Consider the following 13,964-nt stretch of genomic DNA (forward strand, 5'->3'; position numbering starts at 1 on the left):
TAACAAGAAAAAAAGTTTAAGGTTTTCTTATTTTAAGGATGTTTCTCCATATAATGGATAATATAACAGTTTAGCATTTAAAATGAGGACAAAATACATCACCTCTGAATTTGGATGTCTGATGTCTGAGTTTTGCATATATTGAACTTGGTAATAAAAGGTGAATGATGCCAGAACTGACAGCTTAAGTTATTAAAAAATCATGTCTCAAGTCTCCAGAAATCTTAAGATTGCCTTTTTTAAAATCACAGGGCTTTAAAAGATTGTTGTCCAATGCCCTCTGGCATTAGATTATTTTAGGATCTTTTTTCATATTATTTTCTCTGCAGCTGCAGCAGCTGGAAAGTTGCTTTTTTCTTTCCTGAAATGAAAACTGAGATTTTCAGATAATAATATGCTTTTAGCACTGGGGCTGTAACTAAAACTTCACATCTCACAAACTTTGTAGTAAAATCATGAGAACTGCTCGCAGAGGAATAACCACATGTGAAATGCAGTTAATGAAAGCTGTGTGATCTCAGCATCTCTGAGAATTCATTTCCAGTACCTGGATTCTTTTCATCCAATTTGTCACTGTCTTAAAGTTTGGTGCCAGCTTTGTTAGTTATTCTCAGGGGAGAGAAATGGGCCTGTCTGTCTCAGAAGAAGGTGAATCCCACCAGTGCCTCTGTGGGCTATAGAGGAACAATAGCGGACTAGCCCACACTTCCTTCTCTTAGTTGACTTGCATTGACTGAGGTGGATCTTCCAATAAGATGCTGAAATCAGTCTCTGAGAAGTGGAAACACCTCAGATTAGAAGTGGTTTCCAAGTAGTACTTAGAGTTAAGTTGGAGTGAATAATATCAAAAGAGTGTTGATTTAAAAACAGATAGTGTTGCTTAAAGCCACAGCTGCACAAGAGGCAATGCAAAGTCTTTGCATCTCTTGGGAACTTCAGGTGCCAAGGGAATGATGCTTCCCTCTGATGGGAAATAGAGACTGTTAAAAAGGAAAACATTATGAACAAACCAATACCCATGCATTAATGCTTCCTTTTGATGCAGAGGATGTAGTGTTGCAAGAATGTCTTTAGACAGAGATGCTGAGATTTTCAAAATTTACCATCTTTTACATACTTTTTCTTTATGCCTTTCTCTCTCTCTCTCTCTCTCTCTGTGTCTTTTTTTTCACCTTTAGTGGTGCCATGGATCAGGAATTAATATTTCTCTTACTAGCTTTCTTCTGGTAAACTACATTCTTAATTATTATTTAACTCCAGAAATAATTGTATCCAAGGTTTCACTGAAGAATGATTTTTGGCTTGTGAATTTGTGGTGCATTTGGTTCATTGCTATGTATATAACATGCCTTTGCAATCCCCAGTGTTTCCAAAGTTATAATGTATTTGTGATCTCACCATTAACCTACCTATAAATGGATGGATGTCAAAGATTGTATGCCACATGTTATTTAATGTGAAACAGTTGTTCTCTGTTTATTGCTGTCATGTAGAGTAACAACTGTCTCACCTAGGAAATTTTATTCAAAAGTATCTCTTGAACAAAACCTGTTTTAGGACACACTTTGTTCAGAATTTAAGCATATTTGCTGCATTCGGCTAAAAGAAATAGCTTTTCTTATTCAGTCTAGAAAACGTTTATAAGCCAAGTGTAATATTGGAGTAGCAGATTTTAAGATCAGATTGTGAGACTCTGTAGACCTGGCATTCTCTCCTTCTTATGTGAATTGCATTTTGTAGTCCTTCTGCAGACGAAATTCCCACTGGATTTCACCAAGAGTTGTCTCAGAAAGAGTCACTTTCGAGATTGTCTTTGAATACTGCAGCTGCTGCACAGTGTTGAAAGAAAACGCTGCATGGATCAAACCCAATTCCCGCAACCTTCCTTCATCTGTCAGCTTCTCCAACCCTCTAATCATCTGTTGGTTCTCTGCCAGACCCTCTCCAGATTTTCCATGTCTCTCTTGAACTGAGGGGACCAGAAGTGCACAGTATTGCGGGTATGGCCTAACGTGTGCCTGGTAGAGCAGAAAAATCACATTGCTCAGTCTGGTGCTTTTGCTGATGCAGTCCAGAACACGTTTGCCTTCATTGCTGCAAGGGCACACTGCTGGCTCATGTTCAGCGTGCTGTGCACTGGGACCCCCGGGGCCTTTTCTGCGGGGCTGCTCCTGGTCTGTTCCCAGCCTTTACTGCTGTGTGGGATTATTCTGTCCCAGATGCAGTATCTTTGTTCTTTGTTAAACCTTCTGCAACTCTTGTTGGCCCAAATCTTCCAGCCTATCAAGGTGGCTCTGTACAGTGGCTCTGTCTTCTGACCTTTCTGCCTCTCCTCCAAGTTCAATATCATCCACAGACTTTGTGTTGGTGCATTCAATTGCATCATCCAGATAGTTTTGAAGATGTTAAGTAGTATTAGACATAGTATGGATCCCCGAGGAACTCCACTCATGACTGACTACCAGTTTAACTTTGAGCCATTAAGCACCACCCTTTGAGCTCAACAGTCTAGCCCGTTCTCCACCCATCTTGTGGTACCTCTATCCAGACCAGATCTTACCAGCTTGTCAGCGAAGAAGTTTTGGGAAACTGTGTCAAACACCTTGCATCTGTATTGTCATCAAGACAGATGAAATCCACACTGTCCCCTTATCCACTAAGTGAGTTGTTTCAGCATAGAAAGCAGTCAGGTTGGTCAAGCCTGCTTTACCCTTGGTAACTTTGTGTTGTCTTTTTCCAGTCATCTTCTTGTCCTTCATGTGAGCATGAGCATACACAGGTATTTTCGTGGTGCAGAGTCAAGTCCAGACGAGCCTAGATGGGCAACCAGTATCAAGTATATTATTAGATATTGAGACATGGATTAGTGCATTAGGTTAGCCTTTAATGATAGTTACATATGGTCAAAAGGTTTTGAGCTTTTCTTTTTAATTCTTCAGTTTAATGAAACAGAATTTTCTTTTCATATATAGGCAGCAAAGAAGAGTGAATTTTCTTTCAATGCACTGTCTTGAAGATTGAATGTCTGTGTAATTGCTTATGGTACAACTATACAGTAAAGTAGGATCTATAAATCTGTGTAATTCTGAAATCCTGTAACTATCAGGAAATATCTTAATACTGATGGACTAACATTTATAGAATAGCTCTGTCATTATTTCTGAAAATGTCATCTCAGTAAAAGTCATCCCTCATAGCTATAATACATTAAACACTAAAACATGTTTCAAAGACGTACTTTAGAGAGGGAACATCAATTAGGGGAAGACTTAAATTCCTCTTGTAAGAACGTCATTTAGAGGATTATAACTAGTCTTATAATTTGCATTGTTTAGGAGATGCCTCATGAAGAGAAATCCAGTAGCAGAGAAGATGACAAAGAAATAGCCTGCAGCCCAGTTCCGATGACAGCAGAGAGAAGACGTAGTCTGTGGTATGCAAGCCACTACACAACCGATGAGAGAAAAGTAAGGCCGGAGGGAGAAGGTTCTCTGCATTAAATGTGTTTCAAACCTACAGTTAATTTTACCAAAGTTCCTTTGTAATTAATGGAAGCAGCTCGGTATAGGCATTAAGTAAGAAGATTTGCATGTGTGATTATGTAAATCTGGTTTAATGTCAAGGCTATGTGGTAGGGCAGGAAGTTTATTCTGTAAAAACTAGTAAAAAAAAGAAAGAAAAATGCAAGAGCCAGTCCAAGGAAGTAAAAGTAGAACGTGGTGTATATCTTCAGCTTCTACATCTAATAAGTTTTGGGGCATACTTTTAGCATCAGGGTCTTGTCTTTGCACAAAACAGCTAGAAAGTCTGCCGGGGAGCTACATCCTGATGTAAAGTTTTGATCTGCCTTGTAATTACTGAGGAACTGCCAGCTTACCTGCCTTCAGGCATGCTGGTGCCCTTGTTGGATGTCGATATCAGGGTAGGGAAGACAGTGTAAAAGCTCCCAGAAATTGTCAGATTTTAATCCTCGCCAATTGCAATTCAAAATTTCATTTGACTAGTTGCAGTCAAATTTGGTGTATATGAATATTCAGTTCAGCCACATATACTCAAGCCCCAAGAATTCTGTCATAATAATAGTAATGGTAAATGGGGTAGCAAATGAATGAATTGATTCTACACTAACAAAAAAAAATTATTAATTATTACATTTTTCAATTCAACTATCTAAGTGGAAATTTTAAGTTTTCAGTTTAGTATCTTCAACAGTTGTTATAGAAAAACTAGAAAAGGCATGCATTGGAAATATTCCTGAAAATCTCCTGTAGACAAAAAATTATACTAGAGTAACCAATACAATGATACAGAAAGATGAACTTGGGACTTTTAACACACTTGAGGATTCTACTGGTGTAAGATTTTTTCTTCTATGAATCACAAGTCTTTGGAAAAACTTCCCACTGACTTCAGTGGAAGATGCTCCTGGAAAGACAAAACTGCTGTAGCTCTTGATTATCCTTTAGTGCACTCTTTTAACACACAAAAATTACTGGTGTTACTTCATGTTCTGGTGATCGCTCAGCATTTATCACTCAGCCTTGGGTAAAACCAATCATTTTTGTTCAATGAAGAATAGTTCTAACTGATGAAAAGGATATTACTAATAATTAGAAATGTAAGTATCACAGTTTGTATTTGTTTAAGCATTTTATAAGAAGTAGTTTTATAATTAGAGCAATTCTAATGATCATTTTAAAACTTAGTTTTTAAGCATTGGATCATTAGAAAGCAATTAATCATCATAGTGCCGTACTGATTAATTATTTGAGCTAGTACCTAAAATTTCAATACAGCATTCTCAGTTTTTATTTAGAATTCGCAGGACCATATAATAAAGTCATGTCAGTACCTGTGGTATACTAAATATCATTTTATGGTGCACAGTGTACAATTCTGCTGGCTTTTTAAGAATTCTTTCTGAATTCCTTAATGCAAACCTTCTGCAAAAGTCAGCAAATATGCATGCCTGTATTCAGAAAGTTAGACTTATTAATGCTTGAGCCGTGCTTTTTCTTTAATAATTTGTCCTTGCATTGCTTTTTGCAGCTTCTGTCAATGACCCAAGATGAATACAAGCCATCAGATGTTAGTATACTACTAGTCTTTGTAATTTTGTAATTCTTTTTAATGTATATAAATATGAATTACACTGATATATACAGTATAAGCTTAGCTGACATTTTGAAAACTTCTGTATTTTGGTTAGTCTCTCATTTACCTTATAATTGATTATCTCAAATATAATTTTCTTTGCTTCCTTAATAATTACACAGAGAACGCAATGATTGCCCCTAAGCTTGATCCTTTGAAATTACAGTGTTGTAGTAGTACCAACTGGCAAATGATCTTTGCTATTTCATTGGGTTTAAATAAGATACCAAATATGCTTTCTATTGCAAGCCATCTTAAACCTTGATTTAGCTTCTTTGCTATATTTTTTTCTTTCATTCTTGTTGAAATGCTGAGGCCCTTAAAGAATCACTGACAACACATACGAGTTTAATTTACAAATTACAGAAAAGGCAGATCTCTGTTTGAATGGACAGCAACTGATCCATTTATCCTGATTGCTAGGAATCCTAGCAGATTCTGAAAGCAGAGACACTCCCTCAGTTCGGCATACACAGAGGACTGGAGATGTGGATGAATTATGGGAACGGCTGTTACCCAGTCTAAGTGTCTTCCACAGCCTGTGTTTGGTATAACTGTTGAATGTAACCGAACATAACCCAGATACTGTTCTCCTGAAATAGAGTCTGAATCAGTGCACAGTTTCTCTGGGCAAAATATACTCCTATCTCAGAGCCTTAACAGAAGTCAGTCTTCAGCATGTACTGCTATTAGTAACCCATTGCATGTGAATTTCTGCCAGTATGAGAGATATTTGTGGTTGTTGCTGCTGGAGCTCTAATCCAAACAAGTACAAGGGCTGAAATTCAATTCACAAAAAGAAAAAAATGCAGGGATGCTGAATTAGTACTAACAAGTGACATAAATGCTGAACAATCAATAACAATAATTACCACAACCAGTTTTATTAACTGCGGCAACTGTAGATCTCTCCAGTAATAATTTAAAATTGAAAGTCAGTTATAACCATTATTTTTGTAACTACTGGAAATTAATTAGATGTGAACTAAAGTCTGAAAATCTCCACGTATTAGGTAGCCATAAGAAGGAGGAAAAATTCGAGGTTACCACTTTGAACTTTAGCCAGCCTGGTTAGCCAGGTGATCCTGATACTTTCCCAGCTTGACTGTAAACTGCCAGTTTAACCTGGGAGAGTCAGGACGTCAGAGTAGGGGCTCACTGAGTTATTTGTGCACTGAGCCATGTAGTTGACCTTACCCTTCCTCATAGAAGAGCATGCAGTCAGCTACCATGGCTCAGCTGACTGCAGTAGCTTTTGCTTGTGTGTCCACACTTTTATTGTTTTTCAGATTGCTTGTCTGTAAGTTGAAGTGCTGCCTAATGCAATGTGAAGTTATAGGAATTTGAAAAAACTTTGAAATCTTTTAAAGGAGATAGGTGCCGAAGTTCAAAGAAGCAGCAGCATTTTACAGTTTGTTAAAGAACTTCACAGAAACCAGTTTGTTATTTTATTGATATTGCATAAAAAGCTCCCAAAAATAATTTTGGAAGCAGTTATGTGCTACTTTTGCATGCAACAAGACTGTAAAGTATCAATTTCTTTGGAAGGAGCCAACTGCAGTTACTCGTTAAGCTCCTTTAAGGTTAGAAAACCAACACTAGCGAAGCAGGGAAGTGGGGGTTTCATTCTTGTAAGAGCTGCCCTAAATGTGGTGCCTCTCTCCGATGTTCTGGCAGGTTTTGCTGGTAACAGTGAATGGGAACCCCATTGACTATCACACCATCCACCCCACGCTTCCATTAGAAAATGGTCCAGCCAAAGCAGACATGTACTCAACACCACAGTACAAATGGGAGCCTTCGGATGACATGTCAGGTAGTGAAAAGAATTGCCTAGGAATTATCCTTAGTTCCATATTTTATTATTCTTTCTCTCAGCTCACTGCCTACCACATTTATTTCATCTTGTTAAGCTCCTTGGCCTGCTGAAATTTAAATAATTGCTGTCACTTTATAATGATGACTGACCACTTGGCAACTTTGTAAATTGGGCTGCAGGCATATACTATCCAACATACTTTGCCTCTTTGCCTGTCAACACAGTGATCATAGGTCTTGTGTTGCTTTACTGTGCTCAGAAGTAATTTTTCTTTGGCTCCCATCTTGGGCTGGCAGTTGCTGTAGCAGTAGCTATCAGAGTGAATACAGGTTAAATCATTCCAGGGATACTTACCTGGAGAAAGTGCATATACTACTTTTAGATCAGTATGAATTGCAAATAAGAATTTCTTATTTCTTCTTAGAAAAGGAAGAGGAGGAGGAAGAGGAAGAAGAAGTTACTCAGGAGGAAAAAGAAAATGTTAAATTACATGCCATGGTCTCTGTGTTCCAATTTATCATGAAACAAAGTTACATTTGTGCTCTGATAGCTATGATGGTAAGTACTGGCAACAAAAAATAATGTGTTCTCAGTGTTTTCCTGGGATTAATCTGGTCTGTTGATTTTCAGTTAGTGTTTGCATCAGAGTTATAAAATATCTGTATGTATCATTTTGGTTCCTTTTTACATTATTAATACATAGTTCTCAAGCCTGTTATAGACCTATCAATAGGGCAACACACAGGGTTCTGGATAAAGCATCACGTTTCCAGGACTGGAAACCCTATGTTTTGTTATCTTTTGAATGTCAGAAAATCACTGAGGCTCAGTTTTCTATCAATTCCGAAGCTTTTGTATGAGCAGGTTTGTCATGCTTGTGCTTCAGTCAGAAATTTGTCTGCAAACTTAAAGCATTTCACACTCATCTAGTAAATTTAAATATATAGTTTCTATTAAAATTCCATGTAGTTTCAATACCCATATAGTTTCTATATCATTTTGAATCGAAGCATGAATACAATTTACTCTCTTGACAAAGAAGATCTGTAAGCTCTGATTTCCTATATGGACACAGAAAAGTCTCAAGGCAAATACAACGTTGTGCTAAGCAAGATTTTGCTATTATATTGCTTATCACCTATATTTTTCCTTTCATTTTGTTGTTTGCTTTTAAGCCCACTGGATGCAAATACCTGGAGTTGCACTGTAGCTAGTTTTTATCAAGATGATTATTTCTCTGTCTATATTCCCAATACAGGCTTTGGTTTTACTGTTTTGGAAAGGTTTCAACTGTGATGCAATTTTCCATAAAGTTTTTTGGCCCAATTTTGCATTAAGAATGGTAAAACAAATTAGTTTGGCTGCTTTTTGTTTGCATATAGTGAAAAGAAAATACACGTGGGTAGGTTTTTTGATTTCAAACTTTATTTGCTGTCCTTTAGCAGGAAAAGTTTCTCATTATAAGCTAAATAAAATAACTGTGTAGAATCTGGATCTGACTTGATACATTTTAACACACTGGCAAGTGGTTATTTTCTTACTACCACAATGCCTCTTTTTCTTATTTTTTTAAGCTTGCATGCTTTGCGTTTCCTTTTTAGTTCATTTCTAGGCTTATATCTGCCAATATCAAAGGTGGAGAGGTATTTAAAGACCCTTCTTCTAGTATGATATTGAGACACTACTAGATTTTTCCGTAGTGAAATATCTCCATTTTAAATGACCTTAGCCAAATTCATCTATGAATTCATTTATGATGTGACCTCATTCCACTTACAGCATAGCTAAACATAGTGAATGTTAATTTCTTATATGAACAACAGAAGAGTAGCGTATTAGTGTTTTTCACATACCCTAAAAGATACCATTTCCAGAGGGGCTGAGCTAACCTGATTAAAATATTCTTAATGTTTCATAATTTTCTATTTAAATTTAAAGGGAAACTAAAATATTCTATTGACAGATATTCTAGATTTATACCAAAATATAGCTGAATTTTGCCCTAAATCTATAATGAGATATGAATAATAGCAAATGCTTTAAAAAGCAATACTTTTCCTCAAGTATACATAGATAAGTTTTCGGTAACTGACTTCTGCCAGCTGCACAAAACATTTGATAGTTGTGAGTATAGGAAGCCAACTAACATGGTTAGTGCAGACTAAATGATCTTCAGATTAGGAGTGCACATACCAAAGTTTTCCATTTTAAGTTGATTCCACAAAAGCAAGAACAGTATGGAGTCAGCGTTGTTTTCTAAGTCTGCTGAAGGCCTTGAACGTGATTAGGTATTGAACATGCCCTTGCTATTGCCACTCTGAATTCTTTGCTGCTAGTTTTGCAAGAGGTCTTGTGAGCCCAAAAGTTAGTCAGTATTTTCCATCTCTGTTAGTCTGCTTACAAACCTTACCAAGGTCCGATTGATGTACAATGAAAGGTTCGTCCTCAGCTCTGGATTTCTTAAGAATCCATTGTCAGCATGTTTTCCAAGGGATTTGTTGTAGCTGGCCTGATTAATACAGGTGGGAGTTTTATGACAATGAAAACGTGTGCTAGGTAGAGAAACACTGTAAAGTTTGACTGGCAATATGCAGCAACACTGCTCCTGAGTGAATCTATGAATGTTTTTCTTCCTCTTTTCTCTTTCCACAAGGCTTGGAGTATCACATATCACAGCTGGTTGACTTTTGTGTTATTGATCTGGTCTTGCACACTGTGGATGATTCGGGACCGAAGGAAATACGCCATGATCAGTTCACCATTCATGGTTTTCTATGGAAATTTACTGCTAACTTTGCAGTATATATGGAGTATTGAGCTAAAGAACGATGAGCTTCCTGAAGTATCAGGATTTTTAGAAAGAAAGGAACCTGGGGAATTAGCATCTAAGGTATGTGTTATGAACAGCTGAGATTTATTTATGAACACCGTAAAATATATTGTGATGAAAAATGTGGAGCTCTTGGCATTTCTAAAGAATGAATCCTAAGTATTTGGTATGACCATGTTCAGCAGCAGTTCTACAAAGAAGGATAAGTAATTTTTAAAATGTTGTTGCAAAACTTGCTTCTGGTTCATAAATCTAATATCAAAACAAACGTTTCAAACATATTTGGAAACTGTTGTGATAATTCTGCGGAGAGTTCTTAGTGGGTAGAAAATTGCTCACCTGTTCGGATCCACAAAATGGATGTGAAAGTAGATGTGATTTGGTATGTTGGATTAATTTTTATCCTCTTAAACCTCCCCTCTCATAACTGAGAATGTGATGTTTCAGCTACTTGTGAATCCTTCAGTGATGATATCACACATGGAAGCTTCTGGCCTTCAAAACCGTAAACCCCGCACCTGTGTGGTCAATGGCAAAATACCTACTGGTTGTAGTGAGAGCCAAGCAGGGGCCGTATGAAGCTCTGAATACAAAGTCAGCTCAGTGATTGTGGGCAGCTGAATAAACACTTTGCAGTTTTAGTGACTTTATTTACTGTGGCACTGCTTTTCCTGTATTCAGTTACAGATGGGATTTGAGGTCTGTCTTTGAATATGATGGCAAATGTAACTGTGGTGTCACTGAAATTACTAATACTACTCAGTCCCTTATGATCTGGCACAAGCAGCAGTGCATGACTGTAGCTGGACTTTAGCTCTTTACTCTTACACCTGAAGCAGCAAGACCTGGAATCCATTTCAGGTCACAAACAAGAGGATTTGTTGATCCTAGTGCATCACATTTTTTTCCTTTGATGTCTTGAAAGCCCTACAAAATGCATTGAGTTTTGCAGTCTTGCTTCTGGGGGTTGTAATGAGCATAAATAGAAATCTATTTCCTAGAGCAGTCAAGCGGGGCATCTCAGAGAATGCATCTGGTTGGCACTGCTCCCCTTGAGCTAAGTGTATAACTTCCCTTGTGCCTCCTAATTTCCATTTAAGGTGATCCTGCAACTGATTTTCCTGGTTGGCGTTGCCCTTTGGGCAACCATTTCTGGATCCTTAATGCATTTGAAAATTAGTGAGTGCTGTATTATTTCTCCCATAAAGGTAGAGCTAGTTTAGTAAGACAGCTAGATCTCAAGGGGTTCGCCAAGGTAAGTTCTACAGTTTCTCTCAATGACTTTGTGAATCTCTAAAAAGTTTTAACTGTTTTAATATAGTGTCAGCCCCTTTGCCACGGTCTCTGATTAGCTGTCATCAAATGTCTTATCTAAAACTAATTGGTGTCAAGGAAGGAAACTGTTGTGCATATATGATGAGATAGTCACACCTATAAAACTAAGAGAAGACATCTGCTGTTTTTTCAGGCTTAATATAATGCACTTTGTAAATTTAAGTAAAGACTAAATACTGTATTCTGCAAGGAGAGAAAGAGCCAAAGCAATATACTGTAATTCTCTCTGCATAATTTTCCACATGCTTTGAATGTGTGTCCATGTCTGAAAAAGAAATAAAATGGTTGCTGTGAAAGGTGAACTAAAAGCATTTCTTCAATCTACAACCCTTCAAAACTCATCTTAGACCCAGCTGTGGCTCTGGAAATGCTAAGAGCAGTGAGACAGAGCTTGTTGCTGCAGAATAAATCTGTGCTTTACAATATCAGAGGTTTGTGTAGCAAAAGCCAGAGCTCCAGCAGGTTTCTGGAAGAGCTGTGACAATTCACACAGGCTGAGGATCTTCTGTGGCAGCCAAGCCTTAGCCATAGGGCCTGTGTAAACAGCTGTTGCTGTTTCTAACCTCTCCTTTCCCCCATGAAGTATCTGCATGTTAGATGAAAAACAAAAGAGCTCTTAACATTTCACTATTGGCCTTGTCATTGTATTGTATTGTATTGTGTACAACCTACTTGACTCTTACATTTTTTCCTATTTGAGATTTTATTCTTCTAGTCTATCAAGTAGTGAAATCATCCCTTTTCTGCACCACTGAAATCAGGGGAAGTTCTATAGAATGTAAGTGTAAAATCAGGTGTGTGATAGACACCATGCTGTTTTCTGAATCCTGGCCATCTCTCAGTATTGCAGCCTGTTTAATTTAGCTCTTTCTAAAACATGGAAGTGCATTCTTCATTGAAGAGATTGTTTATTTCTGAGGTATCCTACTGTTACAGAATTAATCATCTCTTAGAGCTCTTCCAGGAGTCAAGAGCCATCTCAAAAGTTGTGATTGTCTGCTCCAAATGCAAGGCTTGTTTAGTTGACTGTGTCTTTTGTAACATAAAGATACACAAAGAAATTTTTGATTTTTAAATTAATTGTATTTGAGCACCTAAACTACCAAACCTCTTATATCAAAAGAGTTAGAATTTACCAAACTCTAATAATGACAAGGCATTCCCCTAGCTGTGCTTGTTCCCTGCAGAAAGGGAAAAAGGAACAGAAAAGGACAGATGGGAGTTATACTGATCAAAGCATAACCAGAAAATCCTTAAACTTTTAAGACAGGAAGAATAAACTGAATAGAAGAAGGCAGAATAGAATGTAATAGGTAAATACATCTAAGAAAAGATGCAGACTGAAAGTTAATACTCCCGTGAAAAGTGCAAATAAAAATAAAGTTGTTTTTAATGCAATATGTTTCCTAAATGACTTAACTTCCACAGACACGTACTTTGACACTGATGCCATCATTGCCATTTTCTGATGGATAGAGAAAACAGTGGCATGAAAAGTTGTTGAAAATGCGTGTTTTCAATAGCAGGAAGTGTGATATACAATTAGTCTGTGTCTCTTGTTTTTGTTTTGATTTTTGTTTGCAGATTCTTTTCACGATTACTTTCTGGCTACTGCTTAGGCAACACCTCACAGAGCAGAAAGCACTTCAGCTAAAAGAAGCTACTTTATCTGAGGTCAAAGTTGGAAGTGAGGAAAATGAAGAAAAAGGTAAAATCACATCAGATTTAGTTGATTCCTTCAGTCATAACAGAAGTTCCAATTACTGCTTTTCTTAATGCTGAAAGCAATTAGCAGGGCATTTGTTATCAGCTGAAAAAGACACTGCATAATCCATGTGCAACTAATCTCTCAGGTGATATAAAAATAAAACTTTTGAACTTCAGAAAATCAAATACAAATGAGAATTTGCTTTACAGTTGAACCACAAAAGATGGAAGATACATTAAAATGACTCATTTGAGAAACGTAGTGGAAAACTTTCAAATAATCAATTTATTCCTGTGTCCCAAACTCAGACTAACAGATGAATTGCCATAGGAGTTTAACAATAGGAGAAGAAGAGTTTAAACAGGAAAAGTCAGTTGCTAAGGTCCTTGGAAGCTGCACTTTGTACATAAACACTTGTACAAGAGCAGAAGTTATACCTCTAATTTCAATATGAGAGTAAGTATGTATATTTTAAAATGCAGGAGCATGTACAATAAGAAGCAGACCTGACAGTGAAGTTGACTGTTACAGCTTAACCTAATCTAACAAGTCACTGCCTGTTCCGTCCTTTGCTGCTGGGCACCTGCTCCCCCAAACCTTCCTTACCATTTTCTGTCTCCCTCTGGATTCTGGGCTGAAGCAGTTCCACTCACTGACATGGCACAGCCCAGAAAAAAAATGACCTAGTTTCCTGTTGGATTATTCAGCTCAATAAAACATCTGATCAGTGTCAGAGCTTTGCAAGGACGGGCAAGAGCAAAGAAAGAGTCTGGGAAGAGCAGCGGTGAGGGGGACAAAGGAATGGGCAACCCTTTTGGTGGTGAAGTCTCCATGTTGTTCTTGATGTGAAAAACATTACAGCTATGTGCTGTGAGTTTGAGAAAGCCTATTGTTTGAATACCTGCTCATGTGTGTTCTTGACGGGACACCCATCCTGCCCTCCATGAGCCTCACAAGGTTCAAAACTAGGGAAACCTGGCCTCTTCACAGGGTGAAGCATTTTCTGCCATGGCTGAGGCACAGCAGAAGAAGGTGGAAACATGGTAGTTTCTTTGAAAACACCAGTGTTAGTGCAGCATTTATATTTTTTAAGCTTGTTTGGTTTTATGTTAATGTTT

The 13,964-nt window shown here is 37.5% G+C and overlaps 1 protein-coding gene across 3 annotated transcripts in view; it reads left to right on the forward strand.

The window, feature by feature from the left end:
* The window catches only part of PIEZO2 (piezo type mechanosensitive ion channel component 2), a 320,150-nt gene that overhangs the window by 218,491 nt on the left and 87,695 nt on the right, over positions 1-13,964 (forward strand). For all 3 annotated transcript variants that reach the window (XM_064507195.1, XM_064507196.1, XM_064507197.1), the window contains exons 9-14: positions 3,336-3,467; positions 5,050-5,088; positions 6,832-6,970; positions 7,398-7,531; positions 9,627-9,863; positions 12,723-12,846. In XM_064507195.1, coding sequence (XP_064363265.1) covers positions 3,336-3,467; positions 5,050-5,088; positions 6,832-6,970; positions 7,398-7,531; positions 9,627-9,863; positions 12,723-12,846 — 805 coding nt within the window. The remainder of the gene's footprint in view (positions 1-3,335; positions 3,468-5,049; positions 5,089-6,831; positions 6,971-7,397; positions 7,532-9,626; positions 9,864-12,722; positions 12,847-13,964) is intronic.

The sequence above is a fragment of the Dromaius novaehollandiae genome, chromosome 2 (assembly GCF_036370855.1).
Source record: "Dromaius novaehollandiae isolate bDroNov1 chromosome 2, bDroNov1.hap1, whole genome shotgun sequence".
NCBI lineage: Eukaryota > Metazoa > Chordata > Aves > Casuariiformes > Dromaiidae > Dromaius > Dromaius novaehollandiae.